At 47.8% G+C, this 24,406-nt stretch overlaps 1 protein-coding gene across 1 annotated transcript in view; it reads right to left on the bottom strand.

Moving 5' to 3' along the window:
* Positions 1-24,406, bottom strand: part of PRKCE (protein kinase C epsilon) — a 321,969-nt gene that overhangs the window by 32,617 nt on the left and 264,946 nt on the right. The window contains exon 11 of the mRNA XM_035111183.3: positions 12,544-12,698. Coding sequence (XP_034967074.1) covers positions 12,544-12,698 — 155 coding nt within the window. The remainder of the gene's footprint in view (positions 1-12,543; positions 12,699-24,406) is intronic.

Here is a 24,406-nt window from a genome sequence, read left to right as displayed (position 1 = left end):
AAACATACGGAGGGCTGAGTTTGCCTATGCCTGCCCTAATATATGTGTTTTTGTAAAGAGGGCCACTTTGTCAGCAGCTGAGAAATTAGCTACTTTTGTCTCCCCCTCTCCTTAAACATTTCCAACCCCGCAGCTCAGCAGGCAAACTCATACCTAAAAACTTATTCCTGTGTTTCCTTATTTCCTCTTCCCTCCCAATCCACTCTCCTTTTGTGCTGTGTCTTTTTAGATGGCAAGCCTCAGGGCAGGCTCTGCCCCTTGTCTGCATTGATCTGCGAACTGCTCTGGGAGCTTCTCCTTTTTTGGGGCTCAAGAGCAGGATATAATTTCCGTAACTGAATAAATGAATAACATCTATATGTTCCAACCCAGCGAGATAGTACAAGCTTGTGTGGTTCCCCCACCCCCACCCAGCCCTTTTTAGTAAAGTGGAACAACTAAAGAATCTAAAATAATTAACTTTTTAAACAGAAGATAAATGCTGTTTCCATACTTCCTCTCTGCGGCATTAGTTTGCTGTTGTTATCTGACAGAAAGCCTTGGTCCCCTTCCTACAAACTCTGCAGGAAAACGGCTGCCCCTTCAGGAATGTAAACTTGGCATGCTTTTCGGCTGGTTTCTGACTGTCTCTCTTTCTCATGGTAACAAAAGGCCTACCCCACTATCCCACTGCTAAGGTCAAGGCTCTGCTTACATTGTACAGGTGACCATTAATGAAGAGAACTTCTTCACGTTCTTCCAGTGAAATTATTTTCACCTTTCCAATAAGCCTTTAGCTCAGTAGGGGCTAAGTTCTGTGAGCTGGGAAAACCCTAGTTCAAATTCCACCTAGGATAGTTCAGATGTACAGTGGTACCTCGACTTACGAAGGCTTCGACTTCTGAAGTCGAAGCCTCCGGAAGGCCTCCCGGCGTGCGCGTTCTGTGCATGCGCAGAAGTGCGAAATCACGCTTCGTGCATGCGCTGTAGCAGCACTTCGACATCCGAAGACTTCGACTTACGAAGACGACCGCGGAACGGATCGTCTTCGTAAGTCGAGGTACCACTGTAGTGGCCAAACCATGGTCTAGCCAACATGTCTGAATTCCCCATCCTTTATGTTTTCAGCATCGATCATGGTTATAGTGCAGGGGTGGGGAGCCTTTTTTCATGATCTGCCTCACAGGCCAAATTTCACAGATGGGGGCGTGGCTTCTACCCACCTGTCAATCACTAGACATCACAAATGATGTCAAATAATTTGGTGCTCTGGAGTTTCTTGGAGGGCTTCCACTGTGGCTGCCCCCTTTCTGTGCAACAGCATTCCTGTCAAAATACAACAGGTGCCCACTATCTTTATTTCCAAGAAAACAATTGAAGACACTTTTTTTCCAAGAAGCATTTTCCAGCTGAAAGAAAAGGTATTTGCTGTAGATGTTGATTTTTAAAACTATCTTTAGTAATTTCTTTGTTCAGTTTTAAAAGCCATTTTAACTGTTTTGTGATATGTATGCAAATCTTCAGTTTTACTTTCTCTGCAACTCAAAGAGAAGCCGTACATCTAAACAGTGTCAGTATTTGCCTAGCTCCTTCTAACGTTGGAATAGGTTGTGCAGGAGACGCATATGTAAAAGGAGATTCCCGAACCAAGAAGTAAATAATGATTAGTCACTGGTGCAAGTGTAATGCTGAACGGTGATTAACTTTGGAAACGAATTTGCAAGGAGAGGAGGGGGAGGAGGAGGAGGAGGAGGGAGAGAATAGAGCGTGAGAGTCTGCAAGGCACTCCCAATTTTTCTAATGTGGTTTAGAAACTGGGAAATGTTCTGCCTGCCTTAGACCTCAATCATGCTATGCTAGATACCAATAGAGAGTATTCAACTCATGCCTTCTGCAGCCGGGCAGAGTCTTAAGGAGCTAACAAAAAACAAAACAAAAGGAGAGCGCTACAGGCAACGCGAGAAAGCAATGGGTGGTACACTGCGACAGGATGGGCTTTGATATAACAATGTATCTTTTTATGAAAATATTTATGTGAACCGAGAATGCGACTTTTGTTTTCATCGTGGGGATCAGATAAGGCCAGTCTCGCATTTGATTTTGTGTTTTAACTAAGAAGAATGCAAGACCTGAGACGGTGCCAGCCAAAAGATGACACGAACTCAGAGGTGGAGCCCTTTCGCCAAGGCCACAAATGAACCGACCCTTTAAACTGTGGGGAAAATGAGGATAAAACTGGACACCTAAGGTCAGCAACACCACAGTCGCATAGAAAAGACCAGTGTGGCTTGTGGCAAGGGATGGGCAGATCTGTCAGTTCCTTCGTTATTCCATCTTATGTCCAGTTCTTCACATTTGGGTACTCACGAAAATTCACCAGCATTTTAGTGTGAATTTCTTGTACTGTATACATATGTTCTTTCCCCCTAATATATATGCAATTTCCTCTGCAGCAATGCATTTCTGTATGCAGTTTTCACAAATGCATGCATTTTCATGGACATTTTCCTACAGCATATGCATTGCTTAGCTGGAGAACACCACTGCAGAATTTGGAGAGCTGAGGTTTCCAAATGATGGCTGAGGACTGGTTCATGTATTGTATTGTATTGTATTGTATTGTATTGTATTGTATTGTATTGTGTGTGTGTGTGCGAATTAAGTAGGTTTGCATTTAAATGCATAATGAATAGAAATGACCCCCGGATCCCTACATCTGACCTAGCAAGCCAAGTAAAACCCATTGCCCCTACTAGGTGCTCGATAGGCCTGCTGTATTTGAGTGAGATGCCATACATAGAATCACAGAATTGTAAGGTGGGGGTGGGGAGAGACGCCAGGGGTCACTTACTCCAACCCCATGCAATGCAGGAATCACAGCTGAAGAATCCATGATATGGTTGGTGGGCTGTCAAGAGTTGGCTGGTGGGCTGTCTCAGGAGACCCAATCATGCAACCTCCCCTCCACATTGCATTTGGTCTTTAGGTCAAAATCACGCCTACAGCTTGGGGCTAGGTATACCTATACTGTATTGCCTTATCTCACATGTGCCCACTTGACCGCCTCAATTGGTGTAAACGACACGGCTACTGGTGCCACATAATACCTGTTCCACATTTGTAAGAACTTGATCATTTTGTGCGGCAGCACCTACATTTTGGAGCTCCCTGCCTGCTATAACAGCCTACTTTTGTGTATTTCTTGTTTTTATATTATGATTTTATCCTGTGAACTCTGCCCTGAGACCTGCGGGTATAAGGTGGTATATAAATTTAATAAATAAATAAAATAAAGAAACAATCTAACTTTAGCATGTTTTAAAGTGATTCACCCACCCCATTTTTTAATTTTTTTTTTTACGGTTTCATCTTTTGTAAATTGCATTGAGGTTTTTTGATTTTCTTTTTAAAAAAAAACAAAACTATCAAGCGGTGTATAATTTTTTAATGAAAAAATAAATAAAAGAAATGAAAGAAATGAGCTGGTGGGACAATACAGGCTGCAGTCTACACTGTGAGAAGGGAGGGAGGCAAGCAAACCAGTTAAACCAGACCTCTGCTTCTTGTTACCCCCTGCCAACCTCCCAACCACTTCCACTAAACAGTTCAGTCAGTATAGCCCGAGACTTTTAATCTCAGGGTTATGGGTTTGGGGCCCACACGGAGCAAAAGATTCCTGCATTGCAGAGGGTTGGACCAAATGACCCTTCCAACTCTACAATTTTATGATTTGAAACTTTAATTGGCCTAGCCAGCTCTCTGTAAAGCTTCAGACTAGGGATGGATGAATCTATCCGTTTTGAATTATGTAAATTTCTTGTTTTACAGGTCTTAAAATCCAGTTCCCATTTCCACATCAGTTAGAGGTTTTTTTTTCGATTTTTTAAAAGCCCACATACCCCCCCCACACTTTTGCTAGCAATTCATGGAGGAAAAGCCTATCAACAGCGGCAAGTTATGATCGCTACGCCCTGTCCCCACAGTTGGAAGCAGTTATGCTTCTGAGTACCATAGAATCATAGAGTTGGAAGAGACCACAAGGGCCATCCAGTCCAACCCCCTGCCAAGCAGGAAACACCACCAAAGCATTCCTGACAGATGGCCGTCAAGCCTCCGCTTAAAGACCTCCAAAGGAGGAGACTCCACCACACTCCTTGGCAGCAAGTTCCACTGCCGAACAGCTCTTACTGTCAGGAAGTTCTTCCTAATGTTTAGGTGGAATCTTCTTTCTTGTAGTTTGAATCCATTGCTCCGTGTCCGCTTCTCTGGAGCAGCAGAAAACAACCTTTCTCCCTCCTCTATATGGCATCCTTTTATATATTTGAACATGGCTATTGTCACAGTGGCCGGAGTGGACTACTTCAGAGTAACGACGCTACGCAGCTCTGCATTTTATTCTTTTATTGGTGCTGCGTATTTACAGTGCTCAAGTCATTGCTATTTACACGGAGCGATGTTGTCAGTCGGTTTCAGAACCTCCTAATGGCTTTTGGCGCGTCTTTCTCCAACACAAAAGCTTTGGCAGACCCATCCTCTTGCCCCTCCTCTTCCTGCGTAATTCTGGAGTTGGGGGGATGGGTCTTCCCCCCTTACTTGCCCCTTCCTGTCCCACCTGGGACCCTGGCTCCTCTACCTTGCCTGAGCCTCGGACACGACTTCCTGCTTCCCCACTGGAATCGGAACTCTCCCTGCTTTCCCCTTTGCTCGGGGACGGGCTTGAACTCAGGAGGGGAGGGACTTCGCGATATCCCCTGTCCCTCACATCCACCCCCCTCCCAAGCTCTCCTTCACCCCTCCCCAGGCCCCCCCCATGTGTCGGTGACGACTGGAAGCCTAAAAACTCGGTGCTCTCCGAGCCCGTTGGTGTGAACACCTCCCCCCAGTCCTGCGAGCCCCCCCCCTTCCGCCTGGGAGGACGGGAATCCCAAAAAGTCCGTGGCGTCAGAGCTGGTGGGGGTAAAAATGTTTTGCCAATCTGCTCCTTCCTCTGACTGGGTGGATCTTGGCGACACCCATACCTCATCCTCTGGTTCCTCAAACTCCGCTTCCCAGCGCCATGGTGAGCTGTTCTCCCGTGCCTCCTCCTCCTCCCCCTCCCTTTCCATGTGCCAGGGCTTGGGTCTGTGGGGAAAGAGGGCGTGAAATTCTTCCACCAAGAATTCCTCCTGTATCTGAGTGGCGGGGACCCATTCATTCTGGGACGGTGGAGCATCCTCCCATGCCATGAGGTACTCCAGGCCCCCCACCCCCCACCTTGAATCCAGGATGGCCGTGGCCTCATTGAGTTGCTCCCTGCTTTCCCTCTCCCCCCCTCCCTCGGGGGTTTGTTCGCTGTCTCTGAGCCTGCTGCTTTCCCTGTACGGCGACAGCAGCGATCTATGAAACACTGGATGCACCCTCATGTCCTCTGGCAGTGCCAGCCTGTATGCCACCGGGTTGACCTGTTGCGTGACCGTGAAGGGGCCCAGCCATTTGGGTGCCAGCTTTTTGCACCTCCCTCTGGTGGGAAGGCCCTCCGAGGACAACCACACCTTGTCCCCCACCCTGATGACCTCCCCTTGTCGCCTGTGGCGATCTGCCCCCTTTTTGTACGCTTCCTTGGCCCTCTCCAAGTGTTCTCTGAGCTGCTGGTGCACCGTCTCCAGTTCCTCTGCCCAATCCTCAGCCTGTGGGCCCTCCTCCTCCTCCTCCCTCTCCCTCTCTGGGAAAGATCTGAGGTCGCGCCCGTAATTGGCCTTAAAGGGCGACACCCCTGTGGAGACGTGCACTGCATTGTTGTAGGCAAATTCTGCTAGTGGCAAGCGATCCACCCAGTCCGTTTGCCGCTGGCTGACGTAGCATCTCAGGTACTGCTGCAGAATGGCGTTGACCCTCTCCGCTTGTCCGTTGGTCTGCGGGTGTCTAGCCGTCGACAAGCTGACCTCCACCTGCAGGAGGTTCATGAGCCGCCGCCAGAACCTGGAAACAAATTGGCGGCCACGATCCGAAATAACCCTTAAAGGTAATCCATGCAGTCTGAAAATGTGATCAACAAACAGTTTGGCTGTCTCTTCTGCCGAGACTGCCCTGGCACACGGTATAAAGTGACACATTTTGGACATGAGGTCCACCACCACCAACACTGCAGTCTTACCCCTGGACGAAGGCAGATCTGTGATGAAGTCCATGGACACCACTTCCCACGGCCTGTGTGGTGTGGCTAAGGGCTCCAGCAACCCTGGTGGCGCTGCTCTGACCACCTTCGCCCGCTGGCAGGTGGTACAGCCCCTTACATAGTCTCGAACATCTTCCCTCACCCCTGGCCACCAGAAGTGTCTCATGACTAGGTGAGTGGTCTTGTCCCTTCCAAAATGCCCCGCTGTAGGGTTGTCGTGCATCTGCTTGAGGACCGTACGTCGAAGCTGGGTGGTGGGTAGGTACAGCGCACCCTTGTAGAAAAGCAGCCCTCTGCGTTCTGCAAAGTCTTTTGCCTGCTCCCTCCCCCCTCTCAGTTCTCTGAAGATGCGGTTGGCAAATTCATCCGCTGCCGTCAGTGCTGTGAGTTCTGCCTCGCTCACCACTGCTGCTCCGCAGGACCATGCCGACGGGGGGAAAATGTGCCTTGGGGCTGGTGGCGCCTCCTCCTCCATGTACTCTGGCTTGCGGGAGAGGGCATCCGCCCTGACATTCTGCTCTCCTGGGATGTAGTGTATGGAGAAGTTGAAGTTCGAGAAGAACTCTGCCCACCGTATCTGCCGCTGGTTGAGCACCCTGGCAGTTCTCCAGAACTCCAGGTTCTTGTGGTCTGTGCACACCTGGATGGGGTGCTTGGCGCCCACCAGGAAGTGTCTCCAGTGCTGGAACGCCGCGTGGATCGCAAGAAGTTCCCGATCAAAAACTGTGTAGTTTCGCTCGGGCTGGGTCAACTTCCTGGAGAAGAAGGCACAGGGTCTCCACTCTCTGTTGGCGTCCAGTTGCAACAAAATGGCGCCCACAGCCTTATCAGAAGCATCTGTTTCAATGCGTAGGGGCGCGTCCTGAACCACGTGGAACAGGTTCTGGTCTGAGGCGAACACCCTCTTGAGGCTTTCGAACGCTGCTTGCGCCTCTGGTGTCCACCTGAACTTCTGCTTGCCTCTCAGGCAGTCAGTGATGGGAGCCGTAACTCGAGAGAAGTTCTTGATGAACTTCCTGTAGAAGTTGGCAAAGCCTAGTAGGCGTTGGGCATCTTTGCGCGTCCTGGGGCTGTGCCAGTCCAGGATGGTCTGCACCTTGTCCTTGTCCATTGCCAGCCCCTTGTCTGACAGCTTGTAGCCCAGGAAGTCCACCTCCTTGGTGTGAAACTTGCACTTCTCCAGCTTCACATACAGGTGGTTCTCCTTCAGGCGCTGTAACACCTCCCTGACGTCCTTCACGTGCTGCACTGGGTCGTTGGAGTAAATAAGGATGTCATCCAGAAAGACCAAGCATTTCCTGAAGAGTAGGGACCCCAGGACGTGGTGCATGAAGGCCTGGAAGCATGCTGAGCCCCCTTGCAACCCGAAGGGCATCACCAGATATTCAAAAGAGCCCAGAGGCGTGAACATCGTGGTTTTCCACTCATCGCCTTCCCGGATCCTGATCAAGTTGTACGCCCCCCTCAGGTCTAGCTTGGTGAAAATCTTGCCTCTGCGTGCCGCTGTCAGGAGATCATCCACTCTGGGCATGGGGAAAGCCACTGGCTCTGTCACCGAATTCAGCCGTCTAAAATCCACCACAAGACGGCGCTGTTGCGTGTCTTTCTTGTCCACCCAGAAGACCGGGCTGCCCCCTGCTGCCTTGCTTTCTCTGATGAACCCCCGCTTGAGGTTCTTGTCGATAAAAGCGCGCAGATCCTCCAGTTCCTGGTCTGACATGGCGTACAGCTTGGCTGGGGGTATAGTTGCCCCAGGCACCAGGTTGATCTGGCAGTCAAAAGGCCTGTGTGGGGGCAGGTGGTCGGACTCCGCTTCACTGAAGACCTCCTGCAGGTCCCAGTATGGTTTGGGTATCGCCTCACCCCCTTTGACGTGCATGGTGGCCACCGTGGCTATCGGAGGCCCCTCCCCTGGTTGGTGCTGCATGCAATGTTCCAGGCAAAAGTCCGATCCAAAAGTGATGCATCTCTGATGCCAACTTATGGAGGGGTCGTGGCGCGCCAGCCAGCTCATGCCCAAAACGATTGGGGGGTCTGAGATGGTGGTGACGTTGAATGCCAGTGTCTCTGAGTGCCTTCCAACCGTCATTCTCATGGGGGGGGTTTGATGAGTGATGGCCCCTCCCAGCAGCTCTCTGCCGTCAATGGTTGCCACGTGCAGAGGAAAATCCAGCTGCAGAAGCTGGATCTGGTGCTCTTCTGCAAAGTTTCTCGAGAAGAAGTTGGCTGAGGCACCACTGTCAATTAGGGCGAGGACCGTCAATGGATAGCCATTTGGGAGCGTGAGCGTCACTTCTAGAACCACTCCTGCTCTGGGAGGGGTGGGCTGGCTCTGCTCCTCTCTGTGCGGGTGGGTGGGCTGGGGCTGTTGTCTGCTGACTGTGCCTGGCTGCCGCCCCTTGTCTCCTGCAGCCAGGCTTTCCCGTTTCCCTGCTGTGGTGCTGCGTCAGTGGGGGAGGGCACAACCGTTCCCGCCTTTCCTTGCCACTCCCTGCGATGTGGGCAGTCTCTGACGAGATGCTGGGGGGAGTTGCAGAGAAAGCAATTCCCACCCCTTCCCTCCTTGCGTCTTGGCGCCGCTGGGGTTTGAAAAGCCCGCGCGCGCGCGCTATCAATCTGCATGGGTTCCTGGTCCTGACTGGCCCCAGGCGTGGCTTGAAAGGGTTGTTGAGGGAGTGGCTTCTCCTGCGACCGTGGGAACCAAGCCCGCTTTGCGCGCGTTGCTTGCTTGTCGCTCCATCTGGATTCCTGCCTCACCCCCACCGCCAGAGCCGCTTTGCTCAGTTGATCCATATTACTGGGCTTTGGACCTCTCGAGAGCTCATCCTTCACCTCCTCATGCAACCCCAAGTAAAACGCCGCTTGCATTGGGGCAGACTCCAGATCCCACCCCAATCTGTGCACCAGCATGGTGAATTTCGCCCAATACGCGCGAACTGTCATATTTCCTTGGCGTAAATTATGAAGTTCCTCCTTAGTCTGGTCCATATGACTATCGGACGAATACATCGTTTTCAAACCTTCTAGAAATAGTTTGACATTCTTCATGCAAGGATTCCTTGTTGCAATTAACGGTCTTAGCCACTCCCTGGCCGCCCCTGTAAGGTGCTCCACAATAAACGCTACTCTGTGCTCATCATCAGGGAACTCATCGTGGTGCAGCTCAAGAGCATACACAATCTCAGTCTCAAAGCCCTGAAACTCCTTCGGGTCTCCATTGAACTTGCTTACTAGGGTCCCGGCTCTCCTTCCTGGCAGCACTTGGACTTGGGGTGCCCCTCCCGCCTTGTTTTTCTCTGCATCCAGCTTGTTTTGGAGGTCTACCGCCACCGCCCTTAAATGCTGCTCTTTTTCCTGGACCTCTCTCACCTGTTCCGCAAGTTGTAGCCGGTCGTCCTGGACCTTCTTAGTCTCCTCTTTAGCTGCCTTCAATTCTCCCTGCGCCTGCAGCGACAGCTGTTGCAGTTCTAGCTGGGCTTGCTCAGCGATCTGCCGCCACTTCTCCGCCTCTGACACGCTCATCCCGGCAACTCCAAAGTAGCCCAAAAATGATTAGGAGGTTGCTGTCACAGTGGCCGGAGTGGACTACTTCAGAGTAACGACGCTACGCAGCTCTGCATTTTATTCTTTTATTGGTGCTGCGTATTTACAGTGCTCAAGTCATTGCTATTTACACGGAGCGATGTTGTCAGTCGGTTTCAGAACCTCCTAATGGCTTTTGGCGCGTCTTTCTCCAACACAAAAGCTTTGGCAGACCCATCCTCTTGCCCCTCCTCTTCCTGCGTAATTCTGGAGTTGGGGGGATGGGTCTTCCCCCCTTACTTGCCCCTTCCTGTCCCACCTGGGACCCTGGCTCCTCTACCTTGCCTGAGCCTCGGACACGACTTCCTGCTTCCCCACTGGAATCGGAACTCTCCCTGCTTTCCCCTTTGCTCGGGGACGGGCTTGAACTCAGGAGGGGAGGGACTTCGCGATATCCCCTGTCCCTCACAGCTATCATATCACCCCTTAACCTTCTCTTCTCCAGGCTAAACATACCCAGCTCCCTAAGCCATTCCTCATAAGGCATCGTTACCAGTTTCTGGAAACTCAAGGAGATGGGAGGGCTCTTGTGCTCGGGTTTCCCACAGGCATTTGGTTGGCCATTGTGAGAACAGGATACTAGACTAGATGGACCACTGGCCTGATGCAGCAGGCTCTTCTTGAGTTTTCATTTTCCCTAATGTACACTCCCCCCCCCCCTCCCGTTGGGATGATAGAGCCCAAGACATTATGTGGGCAACTCAATTGGTAACATGGAGCCCAAGAACTGCCAAAATGGTTATCTGTATCACAACATTAAATTGTAATCTTGAGGGACAAACTATACATGGTACCATTTTTATTTTCGCCTCCCATCAGATGTCAAATGGGTAACTACACAATGTTCCCAAGACATCTGAAGGCAGCCCTGTATCAGGAAGTATAAAATGTTTGATGTTTTATTATGTTTTTATATGTGCTGGCAGCCACCCAGAGTGGCTGGGGAAACCCAGCTAGACGGGCGAGGTATAAATAATAATAATAATAATAATAATAATAATAATAATAAATGAAGATTGGCCAGGAGGAGGCTGGAATCCTAAATGGAGGTCTGATTTGGGATATGGATGTGTGCTTAACCCCTTATTTCCCTGCTCAAAATCCCCACTCCCCAACAGCTTTTCTCTACTTGGGAGAAAAGCTATAGAATAGAATAGAATAACAATTTATTGGCCACGTACTAACGTACTTAGAATTTTGTTTCGGCTACATTGCAGGTAAAAGTACTTAATACAAAGTGAGCAGGACACTATTTCAAGATCACCAGCGGAGTGACTTCAGAACAGTTTGAGGTGGTTGTTGGTGCCTCTGGCGCTGACTGAATGGCACTAGTTGATAATGCTTGACTTTTGAACCTGCTATAAAACTGATTCAGGTCACTTGCCAATTTTTTGACACTCTGTCGCAGAAGAAGATGTTCTCTTATATTCAGTAATGTTCTGTAAATCTTTGTTGTTTAGTCGTTTAGTCGTGTCCGGCTCTTCGTGACCCCATGGACCATAGCACGCCAGGCACTCCTGTCTTCCACTGCCTCCCGCAGTTTGGTCAAACTCATGTTGGTAGCTTCGAGAACACTGTCCAACCACCTCGTCCTCTGTCGTCCCCTTCTCCTTGTGCCCTCCATCTTTCCCAACATCAGGGTCTTTTCCAGGGAGTCTTCTCTTCTCATGAGGTGGCCAAAGTATTGGAGCCTCAGCTTCACGATCTGGGACTCCAATAGGTGTTTTTCATTAGAAAAGAATAAGTTGGTGGAACGTTACAGATGACTGCGAGGAGCATGTCACTTGGGTTTGAAAATCCTCTCTCTCAGCCACGTGCAGTGCGGATTATTGCGTGCTTATGAACACGCACCCCCACGCCTGCTTCTGCTTCAGGCATTCCAGCACTCGCCACTCTGCTCATGGGTGTATCTGCAGCAAACCCCTTTGCTATGTAAAGTGTGAATTGTGCTTTGTGGACTCAACCCTTCAAGTACTTCATGGAACAAACGTGAACCTGCAGCCAACTTCCCTCATTGCAGCCCATTCCATATATGCCTGCCAAGATTTATCTGAAGTTGTGAAAAGCTGCCAATTTTTGTATGTTGCTTTTTTTCTTTAAGGAGAGGAAGGGTGAAACGACAAGATAAAGCCCTCAATAAACACAGAGATAGTAGGTAAAGTTTTCTCAAGTGGCTCCCCGTTTCTAATAATAAATATTTATCCCCGGAAAAGCGTTCTTCGTGGCATAGCGAAAGATTAGCAACTCGGCCTTTGCTATTGTTCGGGTGGTGAGCCGAGGCGGTAAGATGTGAAATTCAAGTTGCCTGCAAAAAGAGGTGTTTCCCGTTAGCGGCCGAGCCCTTGCCCTCCTAGTGAAGAGAAAAGGGCATCATGTACAAAGCATCGCAAAAAAACGATTATCCCCATATCTGTCAGGCTGGAGACAACTAGGACAAACAAACTCAGGAAGTGGCAGGGAGTTCAGAAATGAGAGGAAATCCATGGCAGAAGGGGGGAAACTGAAGAGATTGCGCTGATCCGAGAACCAAAGTCAACTCTGAGCCACTGCGTGCCAAGCTTTTAAAAGAAGCATCGCTTGTCTTATAATACAAAACTGGCACCCGCAGCTGGCGATGGCTGCAGAGACGATTCAGATGTTAACATTCGGAATGATAAACAGCCTCCCCTCCCCCTCCCCCTGCATCCCCCCCAAAGAGAAAGAAAAAAAGTTCTGTGTAAGCAAGCAGAAACAAAAAGCCAATCCGGTTGCTAAGAGACATTGGCCCTCAGCCAAAATCAAAGCAAGAGCCTTAAGAATTCTTTATTCCAGACCCACAAAGAAAGTACCTGTAGATGACGCCATGTTGGTGGAGAAACATGAGTGCCGATGTGACCTCTGCTGCGTAGAAGCGGGAGCGGGGCTCGTCAAACTTGCGCGAGCGCTGGATCTGAAACATCAGGTCTCCTCCATTGACATATTCCATGACGAAAAAGAGGCGGTCCTGAAATTCACGAAAATAGTGCTATTTAGCCGATTTCTTCCAGTCGCACAAAGACCCAGCTGTACGTACGTGGCACATTAGGAAACGAGGATTTGCATCCAGAAACTAAATAAAGGAAAAACCTGCACGTTTTAAGCAAGTTGAATGTATGAGTTTAGCTAACGAGCAACAGCAAATCACAGGACCCCAAAAAAGTACTTGGGAAAACGATGGGTATTTCTTTAGAATTGCTGCATTTATCCAATTTACCAGGTGTACAATTTAGCAAGAACTTTTGCTGAAGCCTCCCGAAATCACATGGTGTTTCCTTCCACCACTGAAAGTAATCTGTGGGATGGAGAGAGGAGTCTGGAACCAGGGAGTCTCCAGAAGAGGCAGCTGCTAGTCTGTGCTGCCCTCAGGCCCCACCAGAGGGGTGGTACTGCAAATTATAAATAAGCAACAATCAGATGACAAAAGGGGCAAACCAATAGGATTCCAACTGGTCCTTTAAAGCCTCAGATATTTGCCTGGTTTCTTATTCAACCATGAAGCTCAATGGGTGACCTTGGACATGAAAAAGCTCTGGCCAAAGAATACGCTCGTTTTAAAAACGACTCTGTTTTCTATGCATTTGGAGTCTAAGAAAAGAACTCTTAGAGCAGGGGTCAGCAAACTTTTTCAGCAGGAGGCTGGACCACTGTCCCTCAGACCTTGGGGGGGTGGCGGACGGACTATATTTTGAAAAAAATATATGAATGAACAGATTCCTGTGCCACACAAATTATCCAGAGATGCATTTTAAATAAAAGCACACATTCTAATGTAAAAACATGCTGATTCCCGGACCGTCCGTGGGCTGGATTTAGAAGGCAATTGGGCCCCCAGGCCTTAGTCTGCCTACCCATGTCTTAGACATCGTTCTGCCCGGACACTGAGGTCCAGCACCGAGGGCCTTCTGGCGGTTCCCTCGCTACGAGAAGCCAAGTTACAGGGAACCAGGCAGATGGCCTTCTCGGTAGTGGCACCCACCCTGTGGAATGCCCTCCCACCAGAGGTCAAAGAGAACAACAATTACCAGACCTTTAGAAGGCATCTTAAGGCAGCCCTGTTTAGGGAAGCTTTTAATGTTTGATGGATTTCTGTATTTTAATATTTTGTTGGAAGCCGCCCAGAGTGGCTGGGGGAACCCGGCCAGATGGGCGGGGTATAAATAAATAAATATATTATTATTATTATTATTATTATTATTATTATTATTAGAGGCAGTTGTGGAAGAACCCTTGAAGTCCAAGGATTAAAAGCACGAATGATCGCTAGTTGCAGGACTGAAGTCCAGGGGTGCAGCCGGGAGCCCTGAGCATGCAGGGGCTTCCCACCCTCGCTCAGGAGAGGAGGGAATTGCTCTGTGCATTCATGTGCATTTTCCTTGGACTACAGAATTAGAGCCACAAGGTTATGGCCTAAGAGCGCTCAGCAGAAGTAAACAGGACTTCCCTTGTGGGCGGGAGAGTTCCGGACAGTGAGCACATCAGAGCCCCCCCACCAACTGGATCAGGGCCAGTGTCAAGATATCTGGGAAGAATGCTGAGGAGGAGGTTGGGATGAATATAGCCAGCTAGCAGATAAGTGGAGCCTAAGGCATGGGAGCATATAGGCCATGGTTGATAATGAGACAATTTTATAATGGACTAGCAAGGCCTACTGCCAGAGATTTGGATAACTATTTAAAACCAGCATGGAAAAAAAATCAGGCTTTCCGGGCAGACACACTTTTCCTCTTCTGCCCATTTTCTATACGTTTGCTCTCGCCTCTGCTCCTCTCAGCATCCCAACCTTCGTCTTCCCCTTGCGTCATACCTGCCAAGTTGCTGTCAGAGAAATAAGGGACCGGGCCGGAAATAGCAGACCGGAAGTAGCGCTGCCACCATTTTGGAACTGGGCGGAGCATGCTCAGAAGCGACTTTTGATGCTGCTTTGCCCAGTTCCAAAATGGCTGCAGCGCAACTTCTGGTGCGGCGGCCATTTTGGAACAGGGCAGAGCAGCATCAAATGTCGCTTCTGAGCATGCTCCGCCCAGTTCCAAAATGGCCGCCGTGCCAGAATAAATCGGGGAAAAACAAAAAAATCCGTTTTTTCAGCTAGGAACAGCTGGAAAAACGGGGATTTCCCGGGGAAAACGGGAGACTTGGCAGCTATGCCCTTGCGTCCATGAGTTGGCGGTCTTATTACACCTCTGGCTGCTCTTTTCCTAGTCCTCTTGACTCCTCCTTCCCTAGTCCCTATAGGCCAGCCTTGCCCATCAGTAGGATATTAGCAGCTCAGCCAAAGGCAGCCCTAGAATCTACACCTCTTTGATGTCAGGGCAGTTCAGCCAATCACTATCACTACAGACCACGCCTGTACTACTTGTGATCCAGCAAGCTGAATGCAACTCCTCAGAGGCTCAGTATTAACCCTCCGGCTTCTGCTGTCTGCCTGGCACTGAAGAAACAGTCGCAAACCCAGGGTGGTTGTCAAGCACCTCTGGGCCACAAAACAAGGCTGAGAGGCTCACAGTAAAGGCCAGATTCGGCTTGGTAGCAGCAGCAACAGACAGGTTTCCCAGGCCATTTCTAGCCCAAACTTTTTTGTCTCCTTGACTTTGAAATAGCCGGTTGTAATGTGACAGTAAAAAAAAAAGGAAAACAGTTTTTCGGTTTTTTTTTTTTAAAAATAATAATAATTACTTTTCAGGGTGCATTGGCTTTACAGAGAACATTTTCTTGTTCTCATTTCAGACTTGCCAAAAGGGGGATTAATCTGCAATTATTTTGTTTGTGAACTTTCCTCTTATCGTGGGTTATGCAATTCAGGAGTTCCCAGGACTGCTTTACGGTACGGTGTTCAAAAATAACCACAATTTTGAACTTAAATGATACTGGGATGTATGTTATGGGGAGATCTTCATCAATACAGTACACAAATGAAATATGTCACATCCAAGCGATCACACAAACAAACATGGTTAAGTCATCTGCAGACAAACAGGGTAGAAAGACACAGTTGGCTCAGTAGCTCAGTGCTATGTACACTGACTGACTAGCAGTGGCTCTCCAGGGCTTCGAGCAGGGTACATTCTCAGCCCTGCCTGGAGATGTCATGGATTCAACCTTCTGCATGCAAAGCAGATGATCTACATCTGAGCTGTGGCTCTTCCCCAGCCACACCTGCTGGCCTCATTCCCACCATCCTGTGTCCATCAGAACATGAGCAGGCCAGGCACATACACTCTGCAGCACAGAGGTTCTAGCCCAGGCATCCCCAAACTGTGGCCCTCCAGATGTTTTGGACTACAATTCCCATCACCCCTGACCACTGGTCCTGTTAGCTAGGGATCATGGGAGTTGTAGGCCAAAACATCTGGAGGGCCACAGTTTGGGGGTGCCTGTTCTAGCCTATTTTCATAACTTCGATTTAAATATCCCCAAATTAAAACAAGTATGCACATTGGGGGGGGGGGGGGTAAACTTATAATAACCAATATTATGTTAATTTTTATGATGAACAACTTAGTTTCATTATTTTTTTCTATTACAGCTATGGATTGTAGGAAAGTTGTACCCAGTACCCATTTCCCCCCACAATATCAAAAAAATGTAAAATTTTCGTTACAAGGAATAAAAAAACACCATAAACTTCATTCTTTGTCAAGAAAGAGCATGTTTTTGCAATAATTTTCAACATCAAAAACTTTGGATTCCATCATACCCATATGCTGAAAATTGAGGTTTTCCACCAAAAAAGTGTGTGTGTGTGTGGCATTTATAAAACCTTTTGAGTGCTGGTGTAATTTTCCCTGAAATCCTCATCCTCTTATTGAGCTCTGTGTAAAATTTCAAAGAGATATGATCATTGGTTATGGAGAAAAATAAAATAAAATGTACATGTGCCAAAGGTCTCAAGAGGGACAGACGATGCAGATTTCATGAAAATTTGAAGTACTATAAAATTAAAACCGTTTGAGATAGAGGGAAAAAATTTAAGGGGTTTCTTTCAACCATAAGGGAAGGGTGTACACCAAGTTTCATCAAAATCTGAGGTGGTGGGTTACGAAACCCTTGTTTTTTGCATTGTTTTGATGTGGAATAATGACTCGATAATGTGATCTCCCAATGCCCCCCCCAATATACCAGTTTTGCAGCCCCTCACATTCGGAGTCTACATGCAATGTGTATTACTTATATGACCATCAGTGCACAAGTTCCGATCGGCATGAAAGTGGGAGGAAAGGATAGGAGACGCCATTTTGTGCATTCACTTCTATGCTGTTTAATAATCCACACAGGGATACTGCAAACCATTTTTGGTCAATGGTTGTGCTTTGGCTCAGTGAGGCACCGAGCTGCTCAACTAACAGCAGAATCCAACCCTTCCCATATGTATCAAGTTGTCTGCCAAGGGACGCCGGGGATTCCCCACAGGGTTCGGGCGCAGCCCTTTGACTTTGCATAATGCCAAGCCGTGACTGAGAACAGGGGAGTCTGTCCATGCTCGCATGGTGCGATCTGGAAGATCTATTCCGCATAGGGCCCAGATGTACAGTGACTGATACTCTGAGTGCAAGTAGCCTGCATGCACCACTGTGGGAAAGAGACGATCCACTAAATTTCACCACATGAGAGGTAATGGGCCTCCCCTTGCAAACAAAGCCTATATATTCCCTCAACAGTTCTTAGAATCATAGCATTGCAGAGCTGGAAGGGACCATGAGGGTCATCTAGTCCAACAGCCCTGAAATGCAGGAACCTTTTACCCAACTTGGGGCTCGAACCCACGACCCTGAGATTAAGAGTCTCCCGCTATCCTCCGAATGAGCTACCGTATTGCACATGGGGAGTTAAACGGTCTCTATCAGGCTCGATGGGGAATCTCCTTTGTGGATGCATTGTCCCTTCTTGAAAGCCTCAGTGGTTGTGGCCTCCTTACAGATCTGCTAGGGATTGAGGAGAAATTCACTCAGTCTGCATCTTAAAGTGAACTGGCCAAATTCTCTAGTCTTGCAATTATACGTGAATTAGAATGCAGCTGTAAATTAATTGAATTACACACTTCTCTGAATTCACCAGACAGTTTCATCTGGGATGGAGGGTGTGTGTTTGTGGAGTACACAAAATGCACATTTTATGGGAAGTTACGTTAAAAATGCATATTAAGGAAAATGTATTAAAAGCATACAACGCACTGAAAACTGTACTTTAAGGGGAGAATGCATACAAAATGCATCCCGTAGGGGAAAGTGCATGTCACTTAAAAGTGATTCCCTCTTCTTCTTCTTTTAACCCACAAGAAATGGGATTGCAAAACTGATTGCCCCTAGCATGACCACCTCCTCACCCATGAGAAAAGCGTGGAGCACATTATCATTGCTTCCAGGACTCGCTAAATGTAAACCACCAAGAATGGAGATGGGCACTCCTAAGGAGAATTTATGAGTGATGACCAACCGCTTCCTGCAAGGAGGAATAAATATTCGTGCCAATTGGTTTCGCTTTTCCCCAAGCCTGTCCACTAACCCTTCTCTGTTTACACACGCAGAGATACCATCAGCGGGGGAATGAAACTTCACATAAATAGCAGACAAAAAGGTAATGTCTTTAATGCATTGTTTTCAGCCTGAGAAACCTTCACTGCCTGTCTGCATAAAGAATATCCTTCCTTTCCCCGCCTCCCCCTGAATTCTAACAGAACCTAAGCTGCCCTTCCTTTTGTTTATTTGTTTTTCCACTTTTTAATTTAATAACGCTGCATTAGATTACGGTTGTGACGAAAAACACACTTAGCAGCGAGCAAGAGGGCATGTGCAGGGGTAGCTAGAAAGCCAAGCGACAATCTCGCCCCGCTCTCAAGTAAGTTTCTGAGAGCTGGGCGGCCTGTCAGCCAGGTGAAGACAGCTTGATTGGCTGATACACCATGGAGCAGGAATAAATCACGCAATGTGTTTCCCACTTTCAAATCTGAGACGTGTGTCCGTGCTGTGCATCAGGCAAGCAACATTGTCACCGCCGGCCCCCGACGCGAAGAACTACCCTGGCCCACAGTTCAAAAACCCCGAACCAGGAAAGGCATCATGTACACACCCCTCCATAACTAGAATTCACAAGCAGATAAGACTTATCAGCGTTCTCCAAGTGGCATTTTTCCCTTGTTTAATGTTTCTCATATAAATGGGTGTGAAGAAATCTTTCCCGATGCCAACAAGTCCTTAAAACTTGAGTTCACTGTGTCAATAGATCTCCACCCCCCCCCCCCTGGAAACCATTCCGGTAAGTTGCAGTATTTCTTCAAAGGCTAAAGCATATCACAATTGTTTAGGAAACAGAAGCATTTCTGAACTCTTGAGAATGAAAGACCCAGGCAGCTGAAGCCTTTACACTGCCTACTGAATACCACCCCAGGTGAAGGCTGGGCTGAATATCCTGCCCCACTTTTGTAGGACTGTTCATCCGTTGAGAAAAGGGGGGGGGTCCATCAGCATTTAAAGTTGTGGCGGCTGGATATTTCTCTCTCAATTTCTTTTTAAAGCCTTTCTGCAAAGTGGGACTTAACTTCAAGTGGAATGGATCTCTGGAGAGTGTACTCTTAAGAACTTCAGAGAGCATAGTCTTATCTCTGGTCTTGAAAGATCTACATTGGCTCCCAGTACGTTTCTGAGCACAATTCAAAGTGTTGGTGCTGACCTTTAAAGCCCTAAACAGCCTTGGTCCAGTATACCTGAAGGAGCGTCTCCACCCCCATCGTTCTGCCCGGACACTGAGGTCCAGTAACGATAACCTTCTGGCGGTTCCCTCGCTGTGAGAAGCCAAGTTACAGGGAACCAGGCAGAGGGCCTTCTTGGTAGTGGCACCTGCCCTGTGGAATGCCCTCCCATCAGAGGTCAAAGAGAAAAACATCTACCAGACTTTTAGAAGACATCTGAAGGCAGCCCTGTTTAGGGAAGCTTTTAATATTTAACAGACCATTGTATTTTAATATTTTGTTGGAAGCCGCCCAGAGTGGCTGGGGGAACCCGGCCAGATGAGCGGGGTATAAATAATAAATTATTATTATTATTATTATTATTATTATTATTATTATTATTATTATTATTATATCTTTAAAGGTGAGGTGGACAAGGGTTTTCTTTACTTTCTTTTCTTACTTCTTTGTGCAGCATCTTTGCTGCTGTTAGTTGCTGGTGGCATTCCTGGGAGAGAACGCCCCAATGGGACTGAGCCTATGTCACGATACAGAGCATTTCGAAGGGGCGTTCACATGGACTAAAGATAATGGCCATGGTTCTCCCTCTTCTTTTATCCTTACAACAACCCTGTGAGGTAGGTTTGGCTCTGTGTGTGCAGCTGGCCGAGGTCACCCAGTGAGCTTCACAGCTGAGCGGGGATTCAAAGCAGCGTCTTCCCAACTATAGTCCAATCCTAACATAGGAACATACGATGTGTCAGACCATTGGTCTACCTCTGCATTGCCTACCCTGGCTGGCAGCTGCTCTCCAGGAATTCAGGCAGGGAGTCTCTCCCAACCCTAACCAGAGTTTCCAGGGATTGAACCTGAGACCTTCTGCTTGCAAGGCAGACAATCTACCACTGAACTATGGCCCTTGGCTTCTAACCACTACACCAGGGATAGCCAACATGGCAGCCTCCAGATGTTACTGGACTACAGCTCCGAACCAGCATGGCCAATGTTCAGGGGAAAGGAGGACCGTAGTCTAGGAACATCACATTGGCAACCCCTGCCTCACACCGTGCTGGCAATACTTCGCATGTACCTACCAGGCAAGCCATCAAGCCATCAATGCAGTTGCTCAGCAGAAAAGTAAGTGTGGCCAAGCAGTCAGAGCACCCCAGCCTGTACCTTAGTAGCAAAGGCAGTGGAGCCAAGCCTTGGTCAGAAGTGGGAAGAACCTTATTGGGTCCTCCACACACCTCATAGAATCATAGAGTTGGAAGAGACCACAAGGGCCATCCAGTCCAGCCCCCTCCAAGCAGGAAACACCATCAAAGCATTCCTGACAGATGGCTGTCAAGCCTCCACTTAAAGACCTCCAAAGAAGGAGACTCCACCACACTCCTTGGTAGCAAGTTCCACTGTCGAACAGCTCTTACTGTCAGGACGTTCTTCCTAATGTTTAGGTGGAATCTTCTTTCTTGTAGTTTGAATTCATTGCTCCGTGTCCGCTTCTCTGGAGCAGCAGAAAACAACCCTTCACCCTCCTCTATATGACATCCTTTGATATATTTGAACATGCCTATAATATCACCCCATAACCTTCTCTTCTCCAGGCTAAACATACCCAGCTCCCTAAGCCGTTCCTCAAAAGGCATTGTTTCCAGGCCTTTGACCATTTTGGTTGCCCTCCTCTGGACACGTTCCAGCTTGTCAGTATCCTTCTTGAACTGTGGTGCTCAGAACTGGACACAGTATTCCAGGTGAGGTCTGACCAGAGCAGAATACAATTACTTCCCTTGAAGTAACCTGACCCCTGCTGAGCTGTAACTGCAATTCCACCATCTGGCCATGTGTGGTGGTGGCGCTGAAGTACAACGATCCAGCTGTTTCTTCCTTTGGCAAGCAATCACAGGGGATAAGGCACCCAGCTCAGATGGCCAAAGTCCCCATTGGAAAAGTTGGTGTCAGGACCGACTAATATGCTTCTACGTTTCCAAAACACGGAATTTTGCTAAATGAATGCCACCGTCAAAAGGGAGATTTACTATAGCCAAACAAATACATTGTGCCCTTGGCATGCCTTGCAAGAAGCAATTTGATTCAAGATTATGGGGTTGGGGGTGGTATGAAATTCTTTCCCAGCCGGCATAAAAAACTGTGATTACTTAACTCTATTTAAACAGGATGCTCAAGCAGTTTGTTTAAAATTACTGAAAACTGCAGTGACTATCCCACCCATTAGGGCTTGAATAAACACTTCCTGCTTCTGATTGAAATTGCACAGACACACTCGACTTAGTACACAATATTAAATGCATACTAGAGAAAGAGCTGAACAACAACAGCGCTGATGTTCCAGACTGCTTCGTCTCCATCTTGGGAGAAGACCATCAATGAAGACTACGCGGAGATGCACAAATGGCAAAAAAATGGAGAAAAATGCAATGAAATTGCTAATCAGGTTTACATACACAGACATTCCATTGAAGTGATACACAACGCTCACTGTATTTCCGTAAGCTATGCTCTGAAAATTCACTCAGAATTCACATATTACCACTATTATCCCCACATGGCAGATGAGGGTAGGCAGAACTGAATGCAAGTTAAGTTGTGTTGAGAAGGAGTTGCCCAGAGTGGCTGGGGAACCCCGTCAGATGGGTAGGGTATATGATGATGATGATGCTTTCCTAAGGATTCAGCTGCATGTGGCCAGTTTTAAGGGATGTTGCTTAAAGCTCTGAACCCTTTATTCCAGCTGTACTTTCCCACATGAGTGGAAGAGGAGGAGAACTGAATGCTCTAGTCTGGCGGTACTGAAATCTTATTTAAAGCTGGGAATTACTTCTGGTCATGGAGATCCACTGAGAGAGAGAGAGAGAGAGAGAGAGAGAGAGAGAGAGAGAGAGAGAGAGAGAAATGGATAAAAAAACAACTGAGGGAAACATCTAGTACAGACATCCCCAAACTGTGGCCCTCCAGATGTTTTGGCCTACAACTCCCATGATCCCTAGCTAACAGGACCAGAGGTCGGGGAAGATGGGAATTGTAGTCCAAAACATCCGGAGGGCTGAAGTTTGGAGGTGCCTGATCTAGATGGAAGAGGATCCAACTCACCACTAGCCCAAACACACACACTCAACACTCCTTATAGGTAATCAGTAGTAGATTGGATTCTGCATATAGATTTGTCGTTGTACAGTGGAACCTCGGTTTATGAACACCTCGGTTTACGAATTTTCGGTTTACAAACTCCGCGGACCCGTCTGGAACGGATTAATCCACTTTCCATTACTTTCAATTACTTTCAATGGGAAAGTTTGCTTCAGTTTATGAACAGACTTCCGGAACCAATTACACCCATGCTTCGGGTTAAGTACGCTTCAGGCTGAGTACTCCGCGGACCCGTCTGGAACGGATTAATCTACTTACCATTACTTTCAATGGGAAAGTTCACTTCAGTTTATGAACGCTTCAGTTTATGAACAGACTTCCGGAACCAATTGTGTTCATAAACTGAGGTACCACTGTATTGGAGTGAAGGAGTGGTGGGTGGTGAAAGGGTTAAGTACACTTACTACTTCTCTACTACAACTCTCCCTCCCCAGTGCTGCTTTTCTCGAGTGACAGGCTTATGCTAGGGGTTGTGGCTTCTCATACACACGTGTAGTTCTAGGCCCTGTGAACAAAACTGTCAGTGTGCAGATACTCGCTAGCAAAAGCAGGAAACGAACCCCCCGCTCCTGAGCACGTGAAGTGTTTCAGCAAAGTTCCCATGTACTTATATGAGAAGGTCAGCCAGTGACAACAGTAGGCTCCAGCTTCACAGCACAGCAAGAGACTTCTAAAAGCCCTGTGATCATCTTGAATGGAAAATGTACAAAAAAATTCTGTTGGGTCGCAAACTCTTGCCCCGGGTCTAAGAAAGAGCTTATTTGCACAATTAATTTGGACACAGTGTTCCGAATAGCATGAAATCCGTTCAATTTCCATAAAGCCAGATTTCTTTGTAACTGGTCAGATAAATCCCGCTGGGATGGGAAGATAGCAGGAAAGAAATGGTTGGAATGTACTAAGGCGGAAATCTCATGCAAGTCGCCCTACTCGTGAGTAATAAGCAAGGCAGCGGTGGGCAACCCACAGCCTTTGGTTTAAATTTCATAGAAGATAAAAGGGGGGGAGGTGGCATAGAGAGATAAAAGTGGGTATATCCACTGACTTTCGGCTTTGGACACACCCACTTTGGTTTCGACTCCACCCACCACAGATTCTGGATTCTGCTACCACCAGTATGCAGCCAAGGGAATGCAGCCCTTAATAGGGAGGCAGGGGGAAATGGCACCCCGAAGTAGGGTTTTGCAGACTGTAGCCAAGAAGCCTAATGATTTCCTGCTCATGAATTTGTTAAGGCTGCAACATCACTGTGTCTTAGTGCTGGGGAAAACTGCACCTGCTTTTCTAACAGTTACTAATGACATGAAGCTTATTTAGGAAAAATTATTATCGTATAATAGATTTAAATATCCTTATACCTCTGCCCAGATCTCAAAAAATTATTGCTTTTATTTATTTTTTCTATTTTTTAAAAAAATACTTTTTATGCTATTTCATCTACTTCATTTCTCTCTTTTTAAAAAAGTTTAGCAAGGCCATTGTGCACTCTTATTAGTCTTGGTCAGGCATCTCCAAACTGCGGCCCTCCAGATGTTTTGGCCTACAAACTCCCATGATCCCTAGCTAACAGGGCCAGTGGTCGGGGAAGATGGGAATTGTAGTCCAAAACATCTGGAGGGCCGAAGTTTGGGGATGCCTGGTCTTGGTGGTTCAGTAGCTTTTGCTGGCTTTATTATTAATTTAATTTCTATACCGTCCTTCATCCAAAGATCACAGGGCGGCTTGCAATACAAAAGCACAAAAATACATACCTTAATAACAAACAATAAAGACTCTAGAAGCTGGAGACCGGGACTGTCGGCTCAGTTAGGACGCTTCCAACACATTCAGATATTTCAGCTCTGCAG

Source organism: Zootoca vivipara, chromosome 3 (genome assembly GCF_965207765.1).
Source record: "Zootoca vivipara chromosome 3, rZooViv2.hap1.1, whole genome shotgun sequence".
In the NCBI taxonomy this organism is placed as follows: domain Eukaryota; kingdom Metazoa; phylum Chordata; class Lepidosauria; order Squamata; family Lacertidae; genus Zootoca; species Zootoca vivipara.
The sequence above is the reverse complement of the archived record's forward strand: the minus strand, read 5'-3'. Positions and strand labels throughout refer to the sequence as shown.